This window comes from Nerophis ophidion, linkage group LG14, assembly GCF_033978795.1.
Source record: "Nerophis ophidion isolate RoL-2023_Sa linkage group LG14, RoL_Noph_v1.0, whole genome shotgun sequence".
NCBI lineage: Eukaryota > Metazoa > Chordata > Actinopteri > Syngnathiformes > Syngnathidae > Nerophis > Nerophis ophidion.
The window spans coordinates 45,156,393-45,180,439 of record NC_084624.1 but is presented as its reverse complement, the minus strand read 5'-3'; the positions used below and the strand labels follow the sequence as shown (position 1 = coordinate 45,180,439).

The 24,047-nt window shown below is 37.2% G+C and overlaps 1 protein-coding gene across 2 annotated transcripts in view; it reads right to left on the bottom strand.

Moving 5' to 3' along the window:
- Positions 1-10,107: 10,107 nt before the first annotated feature.
- LOC133568741 (tropomyosin alpha-1 chain-like) overlaps positions 10,108-24,047 on the bottom strand; it is a 35,337-nt gene continuing 21,397 nt past the window's right edge. Inside the window, exons 3-9 of one of the 2 annotated variants that reach the window (XM_061920851.1) lie at positions 17,374-17,507; positions 13,570-13,687; positions 13,428-13,498; positions 13,274-13,349; positions 11,076-11,138; positions 10,890-10,959; positions 10,108-10,391 (exon numbers count right to left, since the gene is read on the bottom strand). In XM_061920851.1, the coding sequence (XP_061776835.1) occupies positions 10,309-10,391; positions 10,890-10,959; positions 11,076-11,138; positions 13,274-13,349; positions 13,428-13,498; positions 13,570-13,687; positions 17,374-17,507 (615 nt within the window). In that variant the 3' untranslated portion in view covers positions 10,108-10,308. Of the gene's footprint in view, positions 10,392-10,531; positions 10,748-10,889; positions 10,960-11,075; positions 11,139-13,273; positions 13,350-13,427; positions 13,499-13,569; positions 13,688-17,373; positions 17,508-24,047 lie in introns of those variants that run through there. The other variant, XM_061920850.1, reaches the window with a different exon arrangement.

The following is a 24,047-nucleotide window of genomic DNA, read 5'->3' as shown; positions in this document are numbered from 1 at the left end:
AAAGGGAGAAGGCAGGCTTAAATAGGGAAGTAATAGGTGCGAGTCAAAAACAAGTAGCTGGTGGAACTAATACCAAACCATGGTAACGGAACAAACAAGGAAGTGCACAACTCTGAACTGGAAGAGTCCAAAACAATCAAAAAACACTAAAGGTCTCAAAACACCAAAATAAGAATGTGATCCGGGAAGCGGATCATAACAGGAATAAGCGGTAGAAAATGGATGGATTGGTTTATTGATTTTTAATCGCGCCAGAAAATAACCCGTTTTATACAATTGCCAGTAGTGCGTAAATGTGTTCCTGTATAGTATTTTTCCAGCAATGGTCATGTGGTGACATCAATGATGGTATTTTGAGAGGTAACCTTTGAAGTCGGACATCACTGAAGGCCTAGGTGGGAAACGCACGGTCCGCCACTGGTAAAGATATGCTCAGAATAGGCTGTGCTACTAATCATGTGTTCTGAGTTTCAGTTGAAACTGGGTCCACGTTCATGTCTCCGCACATTCACTCTTATCGCCCACATTCTTGCCACGAGTCATACCAAAGACTATGACACTGGGTTGGACTTGGGGGTTAAATCAGCAAAAATGATTCCCGGGCACGGCCACTGCCGCTGCTCACTGCTCCCCTCACCTCCCAGGGAGTGATCAAAGGGCGATGGGTCAAATGCAGAGAATAATTTCGCCACACCTTGTGTGTGTGTGACCATTATTGGTACTTTAACTTTTAACTTAATTGTTGACGTGGCTTCTTTGCCGAGGTCTGAAGGACAACACCAGATATAAAGTCGGAGTCATGAATTGATTTACGTGGACCCCGACTTAAACAAGTTGAAAAACGTATTCGGGTGTTGCCATTTAGTGGAAAATTGTACGGAATATGTACCGTACTGTGCAATCTACTAATAAAAGTTCAATCAATCTGTCGTGATCGGATTTTTGGGTCTGTTTGTGTTTTCTGTTAGTTTGGACTCCCTTTGTTATTGTTTGTGCACCCGTGAGTTAGTTTGGTCACCATGGTAACGTATTATTTTCACCTGCCGCGTGTTCCAGACGCACACTTGTTTTTTGTGATTACTGTCTGGATTTAAGCCTGCCTCCTTCGTCCATTCGGTCTGGCTTCGAAGTTCGCGACACGCAACACAATCAATCAATCAAAGTCCAGGAAGGAGAAGGCAGGAGGAAGATTCCACGTCTGAAAGCAAACACCTCATTGCATACAGTATTTATACTCTGTGATATATATATTGTAAGAGTGCTGTGTAAGTCGCCGTGTTGAATGCTACCAGGGACAGATAGCGCTCAGACAAATTATATTAGAATTAAATCCAATAGGGAATAAATACTTCTGATTTTAAGTTTATGTTAATAAACTGTTTAAACTGTTGATAAAAGTGTATATTATATATACTATTATATATATATAGTATTTATATAGGTGTGTGTGTGTGTGTATTTTGGGTATATGCGTGTGTATGTATGTGATTATGTATGTATGTATATGTGTATATATATATGTATATGTATATGTATGTATATGTGTGTATATGTATGTATATACATATATATATATATATATATATATGTATATGTATATGTGTATATATATATATGTATGTATGTATGTATGTATATGTATGTATGTATGTATATGTGTGTATATATATATGTATGTAAATGTGTGTGTATATATATATATATATATGTATATGTGTGTATATAGATTGTATATGTGTGTGTACATATATGTGTGTGTTGTGTATGCATGTGTGTGTGCATATGTATATATGTAAGTGTGTGTGAATTTAAATGTATTATATGTAGATAATATATAGCATCTATGCAGCAAACACTGAATTGAATTACATTATATGTATTATTGTATTATGTATGGATAAGGGCTTCACGGTGGCAGAGGGGTTAGTGCGTCTGCCTCACAATACGAAGTTCCTGCAGTCCTGGGTTCAAATCCAGGCTGGGGATCTTTCTGTGTGGAGTTTGCATGTTCTCCCCGTGAATGCGTGGGTTCCCTCCGGGTACTCCGGCTTCCTCCCACTTCCAAAGACATGCACCTGGGGATAGGTTGATTGGCAACACTAAATGGTCCCTAGTGTGTGAATGTGAGTGTGAATGTTGTCTGTCTATCTGTGTTGGCCCTGCGATGAGGTGGCGACTTGTCCAGTGTGTACCCTGCCTTCCGCCCGATTGTAGCTGAGATAGGCGCCAGCGCCCCCCACGACCCCGAAAGGGAATAAGCGGTAGAAAATGGATGGATGGATATTGTGTATATATATATTGTATATGTATAGGGGTGGGACCAAATAAGTTTACTTCTTCCCACTCCCTTTTGAGCCAATCTTGACATCTACAAAAGATTAGTCCCATGTAATGTTTTCTATGTAGGTGTAAAAATAATGTATATATATATATTTTTTTGTATTTTGTGTCATTCTTTTGTTTTGTTTGCATGGCTCAAAATAAACCATTCATTCATTCATTCATTCATGCATTGTGTCCTCTTTAAACATCTCCCGGCTCCAGATTAAACAAATACGTCGACAGCACCACTGATAGTCTCACACACACTAGGTGTGGGGAAATTACACTCTGCATTTGACCCACCCTTGTTCCACCATCTGGGAGGTGAGGGGAGCAGTGAGCAGCAGTGGTGGCCGCGCTCAGGAATTATTTTTGGTGATATAACCCCCAATTCCAACCCTTGATGCTGAGTGCCAAGCAGGGAGGTAATCGGTCCATTTTTTATAGTCTTTGGTATGACTCGGCCGGGGTTTGAACTCGCGACCTACCGATCTCAGGGCGGACGCTCTTAACACACTTATGTAAGGTGATATGATTTATGGATATGATAGCAAGTCAACTGAGATAAACTTTAAGCTACCATCATTATCTATAGTGTTTTTTGTCATGGGGGTCAAGGGTGAGCTGGAGTCTGGCCCAGCTATGCGAGAGGCAGAGTATACAAGTACGGGGGGCATGGGGTTGTCTTTTGTTTATCGAGGATAATTGGTTCCGGGCCTAACCGCGAAGTAGGATAATTGTTAATAAATCAAATATGTTAATAGTTAAAGCATAAAACTGTTCAAGGCAGGGGTGTCAAACTCATTTTTATTGAGGACCACATCGCAGTAATTGCAGCTTTCAGAGGACCGTTTTTTTAAAATTAATTTACATTATGCATGCGGAATAGCCTGTGATTATTCATAACTAATCAAAATGCATTTAAATTTGATTAGATTTTTTTTTGTATAACTTGCTTTAAAGTAATAAATAAAGATGACAAGCAGATATTGCAGGGCAAATCACTCGACTGAGACAGCCCTCGCAAAATTGACTAATGATCTATTGCTAACGATGGACTCTGATGCGTCATCTATGTTGCTGCTCCTCGATCTTAGCGCTGCTTTCGATACCGTCGATCATAATATTTTATTAGAGCGTATCAAAATACGAATTGGTATGTCAGACTCAGCCCTGTCATGGTTTAACTCTTATCTTACTGATAGGATGCAGTGTGTCTCCCATAACAATGTGACCTCGGATTATGTTAAGGTAACGTGTGGAGTTCCCCAGGGTTCGGTCCTTGGCCCTGTACTCTTCAGCATCTACATGCTGCCGCTAGGTGACGTCATACGCAAATACGGTATTAGCTTTCACAGCTATGCTGATGACACCCAACTTTACATGCCCCTAAAGCTGACCAACACGCCGGATTGTAGTCAGTTGGAAGCGTGTCTTAATGAAATTAAACAATGGATGTCCGCTAACTTTTTGCAACTTAATGCCAAAAAAACGGAAATGCTGATTATCGGTCCTGCTAGACACCGACCTCTATTTAATAATACAACTTTAACATTTGACAACCAAATAATAAAACAAGGTGACTCTGTAAAAAATCTGGGTATTATCTTCGACCCAACTCTCTCCTTTGAGTCACACATTAAAAGCGTTACTAAAACGGCCTTCTTTCATCTCTGTAATATCGCTAAAATTCGCTCCATTTTGTCCACTAAAGACGCCGAGATCATTATCCATGCGTTTGTTACGTCTCGTCTCGATTACTGTAACGTATTATTTTCGGGTCTCCCCATGTCTAGCATTAAAAGATTACAGTTGGTACAAAATGCGGCTGCTAGACTTTTGACAAGAACAAGAAAGTTTGATCATATTACGCCTGTACTGGCTCACCTGCACTGGCTTCCTGTGCACTTAAGATGTGACTTTAAGGTTTTACTACTTACGTATAAAATACTACACGGTCTAGCTCCATCCTATCTTGCTGATTGTATTGTACCATATGTCCCGGCAAGAAATCTGCGTTCAAAAGACTCCGGCTTATTAGTGATTCCTAGAGCTCAAAAAAAGTCTGCGGGCTATAGAGCGTTTTCCGTTCGGGCTCCAGTACTCTGGAATGCCCTCCCGGTAACAGTTCGAGATGCTACCTCAGTAGAAGCATTTAAGTCTCATCTTAAAACTCATCTGTATACTCTAGCCTTTAAATAGACCTCCTTTTTAGACCAGTTGATCTGCCGCTTCTTTTCTTTCTCCTATGTCCCCCCCTCCCTTGATGACCATGGATGAAGTACTAACTGTCCAGAGTCGAGACCCAGGATGGACCGCTCGTCGGGACCCAGGATGGACCGCTCGCCTGTATCGGTTGGGGACATCTCTACGCTGCTGATCCGCTTGAGATGGTTTCCTGTGGACGGGACTCTTACTGCTGTGTTGGAGCCACTATGGATTGAACTTTCACAGTATCATGTTAGACCCGCTCGACATCCATTGCTTTCGGTCCCCTAGAGGGGGGGGGGGGTTGCCCACATCTGAGGTCCTCTCCAAGGTTTCTCATAGTCAGCATTGTCACTGGCGTCCCACTGAATGTGAATTCTCCCTGCCCACTGGGTGTGAGTTTTCCTTGCCCTTTTGTGGGTTCTTCCGAGGATGTTGTAGTCGTAATGATTTGTGCAGTCCTTTGAGACATTTGTGATTTGGGGCTATATAAATAAACATTGATTGATTGATTGATGATATTCAACTATTTTTTTTAATCTCGCAAAAACAGTTTTGCTATACAGTATGTAATATTTTGGCATGATTAGATAATATTAAAGTTTAAAATATGCATTTTTTTCAAGACAAAATCAAACAACATAATAAAAAGAAAAAATACATTTAGTAAAAAAAAATATATATATAAGTGTTTTATTGAAAACTATTTTTTCCAGGCTTTCGCAGGTCACAGAGAATGATGTGGCGGGCCAGAACTGGCCCCCGGGCTTTGAGTTTGACATCTGTGGTTTAAAGTATTTTAAATGTTTATTACCAAATCAGAGCCCTCTAAACATGAAGTAAGACCCATAGAGTCACATTGTTTCCTTGTTTTATAGTAGCCTTGACCTCACTAAGAACTGGACTCTCACCCTTATGTTAGATCCACTATGGACTGGACTCTCACTATTATGTTAGATCCACTATGGACTGGACTCTCACACTATTATGTTAGATCCACTATGGACTGGACTCTCACTATTATGTTAGATCCACTATGGACTGGGCTCTCACTATTATGTTAGATCCACTATGGAGTGGACTCTCACTATTATGTTAGATCCACTATGGACTGGGCTCTCACACTATTATGTTAGATCCACTATGGACTGAACTCTCACACTATTATGTTAGATCCACTATGGACTGGACTCTCACTATTATGTTAGATCCACTATGGACTGGACTCTCACTCTATTATGTTAGATCCACTATGGACTGGACTCTCACTATTATGTTAGATCCACTATGGACTGGACTCTCACTCTATTATGTTGGATCCAATATGGACTGGACTCTCACACTATTATGTTAGATCCACTATGTATAAAAGCAGCTTCCATGAAATGCTAAGTAATTCACAAACAAGGATGGGCGAGGGTCACCAATTTGTAAGCAAATTGTCGAACAGTTCTAGAACAACATTTCTCAACAAGCTGTTGCAAGGAATTTAAGGATTTTACCATCTACGGTCCTTAAAATCATCTAAAGGTTCAGAGAATCTGGAGAAATCACTGCATGTAAGCAATGATATTACAGACCATCGATCCATCAGGCGTACCTGCATCAAAAACCGACATCAGTGTGTAAAGGATATCACCACATGTGCTCAGGAACACTTCATAAAACCACTGTCAGTAACTACAGTTGGTCGCTACATCTGTAAGTGCAAGTTAAAACTCTACTATGCAAAGCGAAAGCCATTAATCAACAACACACAGGAACGCCGAGTCCACATTTCAAATTAATTTGGAAACTGTGGACGTTTTGTCCTCCGGAACAAAGAGAAAAATAATAACCATCCGGATTGTTATAGGCGCAAAGTTCAAAAGCCAGCATCTGTGATGGTATGGGGGTGTATTAGTGGCCAAGGCATGGGTAACTTACACATCTGTGAAGGCACCATTAATGCTGAAAGGTCCATACAGGTTTTGGAACAACATATGTTGTCATCCAAGCAACGTTATCATGGACGCCCCTGCTTATTTCAGCAAAACAATGCCAAGCCATGTGTTACAACAGCGTGGCTTCGTAGTATAAGAGTGCGGGTACTTTCCTGGCCCGCCTGCAGTCCTGACCTGTCTCCCATGGAAAATGTGTGGTGCATTATGAAGTGTAAAATATGACAACAAGACCCCAGACTTTCTAACGACTGAAGCTGTACATAAAGCAAGAATGGGAAAGAATTCCACTTTCAAAGCTTCAACAATTAGTTTCCTCAGTTCCCGAACGTTTATTGAGTGTTGTTAAAAGAAAAGGTGATGTAACACAGTGGTGAACATGCCCTTTCCCAACTACTTTGGCACGTGTTGCAGCCATGAAATTCTAAGTTAAGTATTATTTGCAAAAAACAATAAAGTTTATGAGTTTGAACATCAAATATGTTGTCTTTGTAGCATATTCAACTGAATATGGGTTCAAAAGGTTTGCAAATCATTGTATTCGGTTTATATTTACATCTAACACAATTTCCCAACTCGTATGGAAACGGGGTTTGTGTGTGTGTGTGTGTATATATATATATATATATATATATATATATATATATATATATATATATATATAAATATAAATATGCACGCACGGTGGCAGAGGGGTTAGTGCGTATGCCTCACAATACGAAGGTCCTGCAGTCCTGGGTTCAATTCCAGGCTCGGGATCTTTCTGTGTGGAGTTTGCATGTTCTCCCCGTGAATGCGTGGGTTCCCTCCGGGTACTCCGGCTTCCTCCCACTTCCAAAGACATGCACCTGGGGATAGGTTGATTGGCAACACTAAATTGGCCCTAGTGTGTGAATGTTGTCTGTCTATCTGTGTTGGCCCTGTGATGAGGTGGCGACTTGTCCAGGGAGTACCCTACCTTCCGCCCGATTGAAGCTGAGATAGGCGCCAGCACCTCCCGCAACCCCAAAAGGGAATAAGCGGTAGAAAATGGATGGATGGATGGAAATTGGCCCTAGTGTGTGAATGTTGTCTGTCTCTCTGTGTTGGCCCTGCGATGAGGTGGCGACTTGTCCAGGGTGTACCCCGCCTTCCGCCCGATTGAAGCTGAGATAGGCGCCAGCACCCCCCGCGACCCCAAAAGGGAAAAGCGGTAGAAAATGGATGGATGGATGGAAAATGGCCCTAGTGTGTGAATGTTGTCTGTCTCTCTGTGTTGGCCCTCTGATGAAGTGGCGACTTGTCCAGGGTGTACCCTGCCTTCCACTCGATTGAAGCTGAGATAGTCGCCAGCACCCCCCGCGACCCCAAAAGGGAAAAGCGGTAGAAAATGGATGGATGGATGGAAAATGGCCCTAGTGTGTGAATGTTGTCTGTCTCTCTGTGTTGGCCCTCTGATGAAGTGGCGACTTGTCCAGGGTGTACCCTGCCTTCCGCCCGATTGAAGCTGAGATAGGCGCCAGCCAAATTATTTTAACCCAATGCGTTCCCTTGAGTCAAAAGGTTAGAGGACCCCTGTTATAGATGTTATGTTCAGTTAGCTTTGCATACATTGACCTCCAATGGATTGGTTTTAGTATCTTTAAAAATAAGTAAGCCTCAAAACATTGCAGCTTTCTGAAAAAGATGCCACAAATTCAGGGTTTAAAAAAATCATTTTGCCTATCGTTCCCAATCATTATGAAAGACATGACGATGGATGTTATTTTTATTTAATGCATTCTAAATATTTAATGAATGGAGCCTATAAAGCCCTTAAAAAAATATACAAATATCTCCATTAATGCACAAAATGTACCATTTTTTTTTCATTTTTTTTTCTCCAAGATGGCGCTGCTGTAGTGGCTGCTGTTGGCAGGAGCTCTGTGCTCTTGTGTCATCCTTTTGTGTTTCCCTCTTGTTTTCATGTCTTATTATATTTTTTTGCCTTTTGGTCCGGGACCCTTTGGGACTGTGTGACAAGGGGTGCCACTTTCGTGACCTCTGTGGTGCTTTTTTTGTGGACTTCTGGATCTGCCTCCCGGGAGCCTTTTGGCCATGGAGACCAGCTGCTGGGTCTCTGCCACACCGGAGTCGCTTTGGAGGGACTGGAGGAGATGCGGATGAGGGGGACAGGACTGCGGAGCTAGCACTGAGCGCTGGGACGGAGAGGCTTCGCGGTGTCTTGGCTGGGTGAGCAGGTGTCGGACACCTCAGTCACCTTGGACGTATCATCGCTCATCCATGCGGACTGGACACTGGCCGAGAGTGGAGTCGGCTGTCTTGGTGCTTTGTTGGGTCTGCTCCTGTCTCTGGCCATCCTCCCTCCAGCCCAGCGGACGACTGCGTGGAACACCGCAGAGGCCACCACAGTGGATATGTTTCTTTTACTTTTTATTCATAGCTGTATTGTAGCTGAGATAGGCGCCAGCACCCCCCGCGACCCCGAAAGGGAATAAGCGGTAGAAAATGGATGGATGGATGTATGTAGAAGTGTCTGGTTGTATCTGCTGCTTTAATGTCTTTGATGTCCTATGTGTTCTTTGATGTTTCCCTCTTACACACATGTAAGAGGGATGTGTACTATGGCTATGAGTTGTTTTTTTTCCCTTGGCCTCAGTCTGCACCCCCTCTCCAGGGCCCAGGCTAAGACCGATTTTTTTTTATTTTATTTCAATCTTCTATTTTTTCCCCCCCCCCCTTGTTTACCTGTATCTCATCTTTTTTTGTAAGGGGCGCTGGAAGCCGGCAGACCCGTCAGCGATCCTGTTCTGTCTCCCTTTAATGTTTGTCTGATCTTGAATGGGATTGTGCTGAAAATTGTAATTTTCCTGAAGGAACTCTGCTGACGGAATAAATAAAGTACTATCTATCTATCCATTTTTCAGCAAGGGTCCGTCCATGGAAAAAGTTTGAACACATCACACTTTGACCTATAGTGTCTTAATAACCCCATGCTTATTATGAACAATAACAGCCTACAATATTTTGTCAACATGAAGCTCTCTTGAGGTTAGCACTGAGCCTGTTGAATAATCAAGTCTTTAGTTGAACTAATAATACCCCTTCACACAGTGCATTTAGAAGTACTTATGATGCGTTCGCTTCCAAACTGAAGTTTAGATTAGATTAGATTAGATTAGATAGTACTTTATTTATTCCGTCAGGAGAGTTCCTTCAGGAAAATTACAATTTTCAGCACAATCCCATTCAAGATCAGACAAACATTAAAGGGAGACAGAACAGGATAGAAGATTAAAATAAAATTTAAAAATCGGTCTTAGCCTGGGCCCTGGAGAGGGGGTGCAGACTGAGGCCAAGGGAAAAAAACAACAACTCATAGCCATAGCACACATCCCTCTTCCATGTGTGTAAGAGGGAAACATCAAACATCAAAGAACACAGAGGACATTAAAGACATTAAAGCAGCAGATACAAGCAGACACTTCTACATACAGCTATGAATAAAAAGTAAAAGAAACATATCCACTGTGGTGGCCTCTGCGGTGTTCCACGCCATCGTCCGCTGGCCAGAGACAGAAGCAGACCCAACAAAGCAACCAACCATAAATTACCTCTTCAAAGTATAATACAATATCTGATAATAAAACAAGCCGCGTGATTGTCATCATTGTCAGGTTTTATTTGTGTTTATTTGTGCACCGAAATTTAATATGGACCCAAAACCATTATAAAAAAAGGGGGGAGAAAATAATGAACCATAAATATATAAAAATGACTAGATGTGTTGTTTTTAGGCTAAAAAAAAAAAAAGAATGGCAGGATATACTGAATCTTTGACGCTTCTTCTTGTGCGTGTTTACAAGCTATTGAGCTCCTGCAGTGTTTGGTCCAGGACTTGGTGCATTCCTACGTTTTCCTCTTTTGCATGCGATAAATTCTCTGCAATTCAAAAAAAGACGGTGTCAGATGCATAAAAATGCAATATCACAAAAGTCAATGATATTCTAAAGACTCAAGTAAGGTTGACGGAATCAAGTCAAGAAAGGAGTGCGAGAAGCGAAGCAAGACCAGGGAACGAGTAAAATGGAAGAATCTTTATTGCGCTTTGAGGGTCAGGGGAAGGGGGGGGGGGGAAGCTATAAGAGAGAGAAAAGAGCTTCCCACCAGGCAAGGAGATTGAAAGTGAAAGCCGAGCAGCCTAAAAAGGGGATTTTACAAGGAGGTCATATCATTGAGGGCATGGTCCAGCTCCTCGCTGATAGCCTTGTACTTCAGCTTCTGATTGTACAGTTCGTCTGCAGGTGAGAGGGCAGGATAGGAGAAGGAGATCAAGGAGGAAAGGCGGAGGAAAAAAGAAGGAAAGACAGGTCAGGTTCGGAGGGGGGAAAAAAAAGTGATGACAACTTATAGAGGAAAAGACAAAAAGGAGAATCGTACCTTCCAGGTCATCTATGGTCTTTTCCAGCTTGGCCACTGATCTTTCTGAGAATTCTGCACGGGTTTCCGCCTTTGTGAGAGTTGGGAGAAGATCGGGGTTTGTTGAGACAAGGAGCATCACTTAGAACCGTAGTCCAGAAAAGTCTAAAAAAATACTAAAAAAAGAAGACTGGAACATTCCCTTACCTCCTTAAGTCTGTCATTCAGGACCTTGATTTCCTCCTCATACCTGTCTTCCTTCTCCGAGTACTAGAGAACAGAAGAGACACAAGCGCAGGACGGTTACCAGAAATGGTGGAATCAGAACATAATTATTCTAGAACGCGGCAGCGGAGCCCTAAGAGAAGAATGGTGGAAGCCACTTACAAAACGTAAAAAAAGGATATCTGTCCAACTAACTTCTTGTTCAACCCTTGTGCAACGTTCATATTGTTGTTACTCAGCCAGCAGTTTGTAGGTCTGATGGACCCGTTGCATTTTGTTGCTTTTAATGCCTCACAATCAAACGCTTTTATGTTAAAATACCTAACAGATGTTTTCCTTATGCCAATAAACGTCCGACAGCTGTCTCTGTTGTACTAAGCCTAGTAAAATTCCATTGTGAAGAGACGGGAGGGGTTATCTATTTTGATCCAAGACCTGCCCAAGCTCGATCCAGGACCAGTCCAAGCCCGATGCATCTTTTTCTTTTGTGTTAATGTGACCGAAAACAATGGCTGTTTACATACCCCCCATTCCTTTAGAAACAGCTGTTGTTTTGTAAACGGGGAAAGTCCAAATAAAAAGAGGTGGCGTACAATCCTTCGCCAGAGCGTGGGTGACACTGTAAGAGGTTACAGGTCGACACGTCTCTCCTCAAATTGAGCCAAATTTAAATCTGTCTGTTTATTATGAGGTAAATCACCATAAATGATTACCGGGCGCGGCACCGCTGCTGCCCACTGTTCCCCTCACCCCCCAGGGGGTGATCAAGGGTGATGGGTCAAATGCAGAGAATAATTTCGCCACAGCTAGTATGTGTGTGACAATCATTGGTAATTGAACTTTCCTGTCTTGTTTAATAGATGTCATCGATGTTTGAACCTGGCAGTAATTTTATCTGACGGCTGTTGTTATGCAAACAGGGAAAGTCCAAATAAAAAGAGGTGGCGTACAATCCTTCGCCAGAGCGTGGGTGACACTCTAAGAGGTTACAGGTCGACACATCTCTCCTCAAATTGAGCCAAATTTAAATCAGTCTGTTTATTTCCAGATGTCATCGATGTTTGAACCTGACAGTAATTTTATCTGACAGCTGATGTTATGTAAACAGGGAAAGTCCAAATCAAAACAGGTGGCGTACAATCTTTCGCTAGAGCGTGGGTGAAACTCTAAGAGGTTGCAGGTCGACACGTCTCTCCTCAAATTGAGCAAAATTGAATTCTGTTCTTGTTTATTTCCTTGCTACTTGTCTTGTTTAATAGATGTCATCGATGTTTGAACCTGACCGTAATTTAATCTGACAGCTGCTGTTGTGCAAACAGGGAACGTCCAAATAAAAAGAGGTGGCGTACAATCTTTCGCTAGAGCGTGGGTGACACTGTAAGAGGTTACAGGTCGACACGTCTCTCCTCAAATTGAGCCAAATTTAAATCTGTCTGTTTATTTCCTTGCTTTTTGTCTTGTTTAATAGATGTCATCGATGCATGACCCTGACAGTAATTTTATCTGACAGCTGCTGTTATGTAAACAGGGAAAGTCCAAATAAAAAGAGGTGGCGTACAATCTTTCGCCAGAGCGTGGGTGACACTGTAAGAGGTTGCAGGTCGACACGTCCCTCCTCAAATTGAGCAAAATTGAATTCTGTTCTTGTTTATTTCCTTGCTACTTGTCTTGTTTAATAGATGTCATCGATGTTTGAACCTGAACGTAATTTAATCTGACAGCTGTTATGTAAACAAGGAAAGTCCAAACAAAAAGAGGTGGCGTACAATCTCTCGCCAGAGCGTGGGTGAAACTGTAAGAGGTTACAGGTTGACATGTCTCTCCTCAAATTGAGCCAAATTTAAATCTGTCTGTTTATTTCCTTGCTTTTTGTCTTCTTTAATAGATGTCATCGATGTATGAACCTGACAGTAATTTTATCTGACAGCTGCTGTTATGCAAACAGGGAAAGTCCAAATAAAAACAGGTGCCGTACAATCTTTTTCGCCAGAGCGTGGGTGACACTGTAACAGGTTACAGGTCGACAGGTCTCTCCTCGAATTGAGCAAAATTGAATTCTGTCTCTGTTTAATTCCTTGCTTCTTGTCTTGTTTAATAGATGTCATGGATGTTTGAACCTGACAGTAATCTTATCTGGCTCTGCAATGGAATGTACTGGAACCTAGGGATAAACAACTTGCCTTGTCAGACTGGGCCTCCAGAGACTTCAAGTTGTTGGTGACGTTCTTCAGCTCTTCTTCCAGGTCGCCACACTTCCTGTTGGCAAAAGACACAAGTCACCGTGATTGGCTCCGTCGGGACACATAAACGTATAAAGAAGTTCTAATATCTTACAATTCTGCCACCTCCGCTCTCTCCTCTGCTCTCTCCAGGTCGCTCTCAAGGATCACCATCTTACGAGCCACCTGGGAAGCAGACAACACAATTAGCTTCCTCCTGTCCGGCGCTTGGCAAGGCTTGGTGGGAATGTGCCGACCTCCTCGTATTTGCGGTCGGACTCCTCGGCAATGTGTTTGGCCTCTTTGAGTTGCAGCTCCTGGATCTCCATCTTCTCCTCGTCTTTCATGGCACGGTTCTCCACCACTTTCATGCCTCTGTAGGACCACAGAGATGCAGGTCGCATGTTATTTAGATTTAAGATTCATTTTCACTGCCGTACATTTAAACAATAGACATTACACGTCACGAAGAAAAATATCAAAAAGACATTATACTTGACCAAGGCTTGTCAGCAGTTTAGGGTGGCTATAGCTGCAGGGATAAGGCTTTTCCCGAGGCGGGCCCTCCGGAATTTAATAGTTCCGGATAAAGAAGTCCGATAATGGATTTTTTACCGATATCCGATATTGTCCAACTCTTAAACACCGATTCCGATATCAACCGATACTGATTTATACAGTCATGGAATTGACACATTATTATGCCTAATTTTGTTGTGATGCCCCGCTGGATTTTTTTTTTTTGTTGTCATGAAAAAGCGAGTTTTTTTGGGTTGGTGCACTAACTGTAAGTGTATCTTGTGGTTTTTATATTGATTTAAAAAAAAAATAAAAAAATAAAAAAATAAATAAATAAACAAATAATTTTTCTGCGGCCCGGTACACAAGATACAAGTGTATCTTGTGTTTTTTATGTTGATTTAATTAAAAAAAAAAAAAAAAAAATTCTTCTGCGGCCCGGTACCAATTGAGCCCGGTGGTTGGGGACCACTGCTTTAAATAATGTAATAAAGTTTTCCAAATTAAATCAACTCATTTAAACAATAGACATTACACATCACGAACAAAACTAACAAAAAGACATCATACATGACCAACACATTTACAGGCTTGTGAGACAGGTCTGTCGGGCCTGCTGTTTAGGGATAAAGTTTTTCCCGAGGCGGGTCCTGATAGTTCTGTATAAAGAAGTCCGATAATGGATTTTTTACCGATATTGTCCAACTCTTAAATACCGATTCCGATATCAACCGATACTGATTTATACAGTCATGGAATTGACACATTATTATGCCTAATTTTGTTGTGATGCCCCGCTGGATTTTTTTTTTTTTGTCATGAAAAAGCGAGTTTTTTTGGGTTAGTGCACTAATTGTAAGTGTATCTTGTGTTATTTATGTCGATTTAATAAAAAAAATAATTAAAAAAAATAAATAAATAAACAAATCATTTTTCTGCAACCCGGTACACAAGATACAAGTGTATCTTGTGTTTTTTATGTTGATTTAATTAAAAAAAAAAAAAAAAAAAAATTCTGCGGCCCGATACCAATTGAGCCAAGTGGTTGGGGACCACTGCTTTAAATAATGTAATAAAGTTTTCCAAATTAAATCAACTCATTTAAACAATAGACATTACACATCACGAACAAAACTTACAAAAAGACATCATACATGACCAACACATTTACAGGCCTGTGAGACAGGTCAGTCGGGCCTGCTGTTTAGGGATAAAGTTTTTCCCGAGGCGGGCCCTCCGGAATTTGGTAGTTCTGTATAGAGATGTCCGATAATGGCTTTTTTTTGCCAGTATCCGATATTGTCCAACTCTTAAATACCGATTCCGATATCAACCGATACCGATATATATAGTGGTGGAATTAACACATTATTATGCCTAATTTTGTTGTGATGCCCCGCTGGATGCTTTAAACCAGTGGTCCCCAACCTTTTTGTAGCTGCGGACCGGTCAATGCTTGATAATTTGTCCCGCGGCGGCGGGGAGAGTGGGGGGGGGGTTCTTTTTTTTTTTTTTTGTCATGAAAAAGGGAGGTTTTTTGGGTTGGTGCACTAATTGCAAGCGTGTCTTGTGTTTTTTATGTTGATTTAATAAAAAATAAAAATTGATAAAAAATTATTTTGCGGCCCGGTACACAAGATACAAGTGTATCTTGTGTTTTTTATGTTGATTTAATAAAAAAAATTAAAAAAATACATAAATAAATAAATTTGAAAAAAAATAATAATAATACAAAATTCTTCTGCGGCCCGGTACACAAGATACAAGTGTATCTTGTGTTTTTTATGTTGATTTAATAAAATAAATAAATTTAAAAAATTAGATAAATAATAAAAAATTCTTCTGCGGCCCGGTACAAGTGTATCTTGTGTTTTTTATGTTGATTTAATAAAATAAATAAATAAATAAATTTAAAAAATTAGATAAATTATAAAAAATTCTTCTGCGGCCCCGTACCAATCGAGCCAACACAAGATACAAGTGTATCTTGTGTTTTTTATGTTGATTTAATTACAATTTTTTTTTAAATAAATACATTTAAAAAATAAATAAATAATAAAAAATTATTCTGCGGCCCGGTATGAATCGAGCCATGGCCCGGTACACAAGATACAAGTGTATCTTCTGTTTTTTATGTTGATTTAATTAAAATAAATAAATAAATAAAAATAATAAATTTAAAAAAATAGATAAATAATAAAAATTTATTCTGCGGCCCGGTACCAATCGAACTGTGGCCCGGTACACAAGATACAAGTGTATCTTGTGTTTTTTATGTTGATTTAATTACAATTTTTTTTAAATAAATACATTTAAAAAAATAAATAAATAATAAAAAATTCTTCTGCGGCCCGGTGTGAATCGAGCCATGGTATTTTGTGTTTTTTATGTTGATTTAATAAAAAAAAAAAATTTAAAAAAATAATACATTTAAAAAAATAAATAAATAATAAAAAATTATTCTGCGGCCCGGTACCAATCGAACTGTGGCCCGGTACACAAGATACAGGTGTATCTTGCGTTTTTTATGTTGATTTAATTACAATTTTTTTTTAAATAAATACATTTAAAAAAATAAATAAATAATAAAAAATTATTCTGCGGCCCGGTGTGAATCAAGCCATGGTATCTTGTGTTTTTTATGTTGATTTAATTAAAAAAAAAACAATACATTTAAAAAACTAAATAGATAATAAAAAATTATTCTCCGGCCCGGTACCAATCGAACTGTGGCCCGGTACACAAGATACAAGTGTATCTTGTGTTTTTTATGTTGATTTAATTACAATTGTGTTTAAATAAATACATTAAAAAAAAAAAAATAAAAATAAAAAAAATTATTCTGCGGCCCGATATGAATCGAGCCATGGTATCTTGTGTTTTTTATGTTGATTTAATAGAAAAAAAATAATAAAATAAAATAATAATACATTTAAAAAAATAAATAAATAATAAAAAATTATTCTGCGGCCCGGTACCAATCGAACTGTGGCCCGGTACACAAGATACAGGTGTATCTTGTGTTTTTTATGTTGATTTAATTAAAAAGAATAATAATAATAAATAAATAAATAAATGATTCTGCAGCCCAAAAATAATTCCCGGGTGCGGCCACTGCTGCTGCTCACTGCTCCCCTCACCTCCCAGGGTGTGGATCAATAGGTGATGGGTCAAAATGCAGTGAATAATTCCGCCACACCTAATGTGTGTGTGACTATCATTGGTACTTTAACTTTGAACTTTACAAGTCAATTAAGTGTTATCCAGAAAAGCTAAATGCTTACAGAGGGGTGAGTTTGTGCAAGTACTTTTATTTTTTGTTTATTTTGTCCCTGAGGGACATTTTTATTTTTTTTCCTGTAATGAAAATGTCAATATTGACAAAGAGATGGACGAATAGATATCAATTAATTACCCACCCAAAGTATAGCCGACAAATGGAAATGCTACAACAGAAAGTGAAATGTGAAAAAGCGGAACTCTTCCTTATGGCTAAGTCGCTTGATATAAAAAAAATTAAAACAAAAAGATCCTTCCGTCACCTTTCGCTTTCATCTGCCATCTTCTCGGCCTCCTCCAGCTTCTGCAGGGCCGTGGCCAGCCTCTCCTGGGCCCGGTCCAGCTCCTCCTCCACCAGTTGGATCCTGCGGTTCAGGGACGCCACATCGCTCTCAGCCTGCAGAGAGAGTCACAGAGGGAGAGGGTCAGAGGGAAACATCTCCGATAAGGAAGGAGGTTTGTAAAGTTTCAGCCCCGCTCAACTTCCTGCTTTGTTGTCTGTCTTCTATGCTAATGGTTACGTCACATCTCCCGCCTCCGGAATTCCTGCAGCTTGACCTACTGCCGTGGCTTGGCTGGGCGCAGATGTGCTGCGAACCCAGCGATGCTCAGACACTTTCAAGCCGGTGATGTAACCCCAAGAGGCACAGCTGGCCTCGCCATGTGTTCCTGCAGCCCCCCCCCCCCCCCCCTCACCCACCCCACCCCTACCACTGGTTAAGGATGAATGCATTGTTGGTGCCTGCTTCCTGTGGCGCTGATAACGCAGCCTGATGGCTTCTTCCTGTAAGCTGCAGGGTCGTGACGCGTTATGGGTGTTCATTCGGATGCCTGGCTAAATGTTAACAAGCTCTCATCACCATCTTTATACATACATACATATATACATATATGTATGTGTATATGTATATATATATATATATATATATATATATCCACATATACATCTGTATGTATACACATACATACATATATATGTATGTTTATATATATACATATATATAGACATATATATTCACATACATATATATGTATGTGTATATATATGTATGTTTATATATATATACATATATATATATTTATATGTATATATGTATATATATATAAACATACATATATATACACATACATATATATGTATGTGAATGTATATATATATATAAACATACATATATATATACACATACATATATATGTATGTGAATATATATGTCTATATATATAAACATACATATATAAACATACATATATATATACACACATATAAATATACATATATACACATACATTTATATATAAATATGTGTGTATATATATATGTATATATATATATATATATATATATATATATATATATACTATATATATATATATATATATATATATATATATATATATATAACAGTTGATGATGAAGAAAATACTGTTGTAAATGTCTGTAAACTATTTTCAATTAGAAATAGAAATAACACATTCTACCTTAAAATATATATATATATATATAAAAAATATGTATTTTTTTTCTATATTGTTTAAGATAAGCAAAGAGAAAAGTGCCTGGTAAGACAAAACAATGTAACTATTTTTGAGTTAGAAATAGAAATAACCAATTTCACCTTCATTTTAGATGTTTAGAGTTTTTCCACAGAGTCGGTGTATTTATGACAGGCACAAAGTGGTATATGATTAGATTTGACTATTTTAATTCTATAAGTTTAAATATATTTACAATTTTTTTTCAAATATAACAACATTTTAAAGTTTTGTAATCATCATTATTTTTAGTTGTATACATTTAAATATATGTTACTTATACTTTTAAAATGTTTTGAAAATACACTTTTTAATTTTAATTATATATCTAAATTATATATCTTCAAATGCATTTTATTCACATCTGTATTATTTTTCACAATATAAAAAGTTTAGTTATAAAATGTTGTAATTATTTTAATTGTATGTGTATTAATATTTTTATTCATTTGTCAAATAGAAAAATGTTTCTTATTATTTTGAATTATATCTATTTAAAAACATGTTATTTGTATTTTTTTAATTAATCTAAAAATATACCAAATAATATAAAATGTTAAGAATAAATTTATTTACACATGTATACATTTATATACAATTTAATTGTATTATATATATATATTTATGTATACATACACACACATACATATTACAATATTTTTCAATCATGTTTAAACATGCAAAAAATGTTTGTTGTCTATAGTTGTCGTTTATCATTGGTTATAATTGCCTATAAATGTCTTATATTTACATATAAATGTATTAGATTTTAAATATTTAAAAGTAATTAATATAATTTAAATTAAAACAGATATTCTCTATAAATGAAAAATATATCAGGATTACAGTTTAGATCAGGGGTCACCAGATGAGTCGCCCGCTGGCCTGTTCTAAAAATAGCTCAAATAGCAGCACTTACCAGTGAGCTGCCTCTATTTTTTAAATTTGATTTATTTACTATCAAGCTGGTCTCGCTTTGCTCGACATTTTTAATTGTAAGAGAAATAAAACTCAAATAGAACTTGAAAATCCAAGAAAATATTTTAAAGACTTGGTCTTCACTTGTTTAAATAAATTCATTTATTTTTTTACTTTGCTTCTTATAACTTTCAGAAAGACAAATTTAGAGAAAAAATACAACCTTAAAAATGATTGTAGGATTTTAAAACACATATACCTTTTAAATTCCCTCCTCTTCTTTCCTAAAAATTTAAATCAATGTTCAAGTACATTTTTTTTTTATTTTTATTGTAAAGAATGATAAATACATTTTAATTTAATTCTTCATTTTAGCTTCATTTGTGAAATATTTCTTCAAACTTGTGGTTAAAATTCCCAAAAATTATTCTGGCAAATTTAGAAAATCTGTAGAATCAAATTTAAATCTTATTTCAAAGTCTTTTTAATTTCTTTTTTTCAAAAAAATCTGGAAAATCTAGAAGAAATAATGATTTGACTTTGTTAGAAATATAGCTCGGTCCAATTTGTTATATATTCTAACAAAGTGCAGATTGGATTTTAACCAATTTAATTCTAAAATTAATCTTAATCAGGAAAAATCACTAATGATGTTCCATAAATTATTTTTTTAATTTTTTCAAAAAGACTCGAATTAGCTGGTTTTTCTCTTCTTTTTTTTGGGTTGAAATTTGAATTTTAAAGAGTCGAAATTGAACATAAACTATTTTTTTCAAAATTTAATGGTAATTTTTTCGTGTTTTCTCCTCTTTTAAACCGTTTTTTTCATCATTTATTCTCTACAAAAAACCTTTCGTAGACCAGTGATTTTCGTAGACCAGTGATTTTCAACCACTGTGCCGCGGCACACTAGTGTGCCGTGAGATACAGTCTGGTGTGCCGTGGGAGATTATGTAATTTCACCTAGTTGGTTTAAAAATATTTTTTGCAAACCAGTAATTATAGTCTTCAAATTATTTGTTGTTGTTAAGTGTCGGTGCTGTCTAGAGATCGGCAGAGTAGCCGTGTAATACTCTTCCATATCAGTAGGTGGCAGCAGGTGGCTAATTGCTTTGTAGATGTCGGAAACAGCGGGAGGCAGTGTGCAGGTAAAAAGATGTGTAATGCTTAAACAAAAAAAAAACTAAAAAAAAAGCTGAGTGCCCCTAAGAAAAGGCATTAAAGCTTAGGGAAGGCTATGCAGAACAAAATTAAAACCGAACTGGCTACAAAGTCAACAAAAACAGAATGCTGGACGACAGCAAAGACTTACTGTGGAGCAAAGATGGCGTCCACAAAGTACATCCGAACATGACATGACAATCAACAACGTCCCCACAAAGAAGGATAAAAACAACTGAAATATTGCTAAAACAAAGTAGATGCGGGAAATATCGCTCAAAGGAAGACATGAAACTGCTACAGGAAAATACCCAAAAAATAGTAATAGCCACCAACTAAACAAGAACTACACACAGGAAAACAGCAAAAAGTCCAAATAAGTCAGGGTGTGATGTGACAGGTGGTGACAGTACACCTACTTTGAGACAAGAGCTATATTGATTGAAAAAAAATTCCAACAATTCCGACAACTTTTTACTGTCAACTGAGTTTAGTTTTTTAATGATTTCTGCTGGTGGTTTGCCTCTGGATTTTTCAACGAAAAAAATATGCCTTGGCTCAAAAAAAAGGTTGAAAAACACTCTTTTAGACTAAAATACCTCATAAAAAAAAAGGTTAAAAATTAAACTCCTCAGAATGACTCTGAAACTATACCAAAGTAGTTTCAAAGTGGAATTAAACCCGTTTTAAGTTGCCTAACACCTCCAGAGGGAGTCAGGTTTGGTAAAAATGTGAAGTTTCATCTTCTAGAAACTATTCAAACGGCACAAAGAAGACGTGTCAGAATCACTTCTGCTAAAAGTTGCATTTCCTGAGTGGGGAGAAAAAAAAAGGAAGGGAGTTTTGGAAAAGAGTTTTGCTGTAAGACCACTTTTAAGTACACTTTACCCCGGGTGTAGTAAAAGACAAAATGAAATGATTAATAAAAATGAATGGATGGGTTTGTAAATCTCACTTTTTCCCGCAGTTCTTTCTCAGTGTCCAGATCTCTTTGGACGGCCATTGCTCGCTCATCCGCCTCATCAACTTGCTTGCTGCAGGGCTTGAATTTTCTTCTTCACGGCTTCCATTGTGACGACGATAATAAAGTAGAGAAAGATGGAGAAAGGAACCAAAAAAAAAAAAACCCAAAGCAGGTTTTTGCGTTGTATCCTTTAACAAAAGTGGCGTCGATTCCCGTCTAAGTTTTGTCTGAAAACTTTTTTTTTTTTTCTCTTCCTCCTCCTCCTTTTTTTTTCCTCGCAGACAGGAAATAAGGGACGTGCAGTGCGTGGATGTTGCAAGAGGAGGGGAGGCAGGGACGCCTTTATGGACAATTCCTCCAATCCTGGGAAGAGCTGCAATCCTGGTGACGTCACACGGCGCGGGGGGGAAATAGACCTTTGTGCCGCCCCGAGCATGCGCACAAGCGAGGTGAGCAAAGTCCGCCCCGCAGGGGTGTGTGAGTGCGGAACTTTGGCCAACGTGGACTTATAAGGCAACTTGTCTTGGCTTCCAGCTGCATTCTTCTGCTATGATTACACGTTTTTTTCTCCCCCTGCCATGAATTCTAATGACTAAACGAGTCAAAAAGACGGATAATTAATAAATAACCAGGTTAAAATGGTCAATTTACAGGATCATGTATGCACACATTTCAAATCATCACTATTGTAACCAATAAAGTACAAATAGTATTAAAAAAAAAATCCTAAAAATTAAGTCAAAATATAAATTAATTCCAACACTACACACATTAAGTCTAAATGTTACACAAATAAAGAAAAAAATCCTAAAGTTGTACCAATAAAGTCATAAAAAAACAAGAGTGAAGTCCAAATATTGTTGAAATATTGTACAAATCAAGTCATAACAATATACAAATGAAGTCCAAATAAAAGTCCAAATATTACAAAAATTATGTCTAAAAATTGTACGATAAATTCTAAAAATATTTATAAATATACTCATAATATTACACAAATTTAGTCACAATATTGTACAAATAAAGTCCCAATATTACCACCAATAAAGTCCAAATGATACACTAATAAAGTCCAAATATTGTACAAATTAAGTCATAATAATATACAAATGAAGTCCAACTAATACAGGAATAAAGTCTAAATATTGTTAAAATAAAGCCTGAATATTACACACATTCTGTTTAAAATATGTACAGTAAATTATACAAATATGTATAAATATACTCATAATATATACAAATACAGTCAAAATATTGTACGACTATAGTCCCAATACTACACAAATTAAGTCTAAATGTTACACAAATAAAGAAAAAAATCGTGATGTTGTACCAATAAAGTCATAAAAAAACAAGAGTGAAGTCCAAATATTGTTGAAATATTGTACAAATCAAGTCATAACAATATACAAATGAAGTCCAAATAATGTTCAAATAAAGTACAAATATTACAAAAATTATGTCTAAAAATTTGTACAAGAAATTCTAAAAATATGTATAAATAAACTCATAATATTACACAATATTGTACAAATAAAGTCCCAATATTACACTAATAAAGTCTAAATAATACACAAATAAAACCAAAATATTGTTGAAATATAATTTTACTATTGTACAAATTAAGTCCTGACAATACACAAATTAAGTCCAACTATTCCACAAATAAAGTCTAAATATTGTTAAAATAAAGCCTGAATATTAAGCACATTCTGTTTAAAATATGTACTATAAATTATACAAAATATGTATAAATATATTCATAATATTATACAAATCAGTCAAAATATTGTACGACTAAAGTCCCAATACTACACAAATTAAGTCCAAATAATACACTAATAAAGTCCAAATAATACACACATTATGTGTAAAAATTGTACAATAAATTCTACAAATGTTCATAAATATACTCTTAATATTATGCAAATAAAGTCAAAATATTGTAAGAATAAAGTATCAATATTACACAAGTAAATTCCAAATATTTTTGAAATCTACTTTAATTATTCTACAAATTAAGTCATAAAAATATACAAATTAAGATCAACTATCACAGGAAAAAAGTCTAAATATTGTTAAAAAAAAAAGCCTGAATATTACACACATTCTGTTTAAAATATGCACAATAAATTATACAAATATGTATAAGTATACTCATAATATTATACAAATACAGTCAAAAATATTGTACGGATAAAGTCCCAATATTACACCAATAAAGTCCAAATAATACACTGATAAAGTCCAAATATTGTTCAAATATAGTCCAAATATTACAAAAATTATGTCTAAAAATTGTACGATAAATTCTAAAAATATTTATAAATATACTCATAATATTACACAAATTTAGTCACA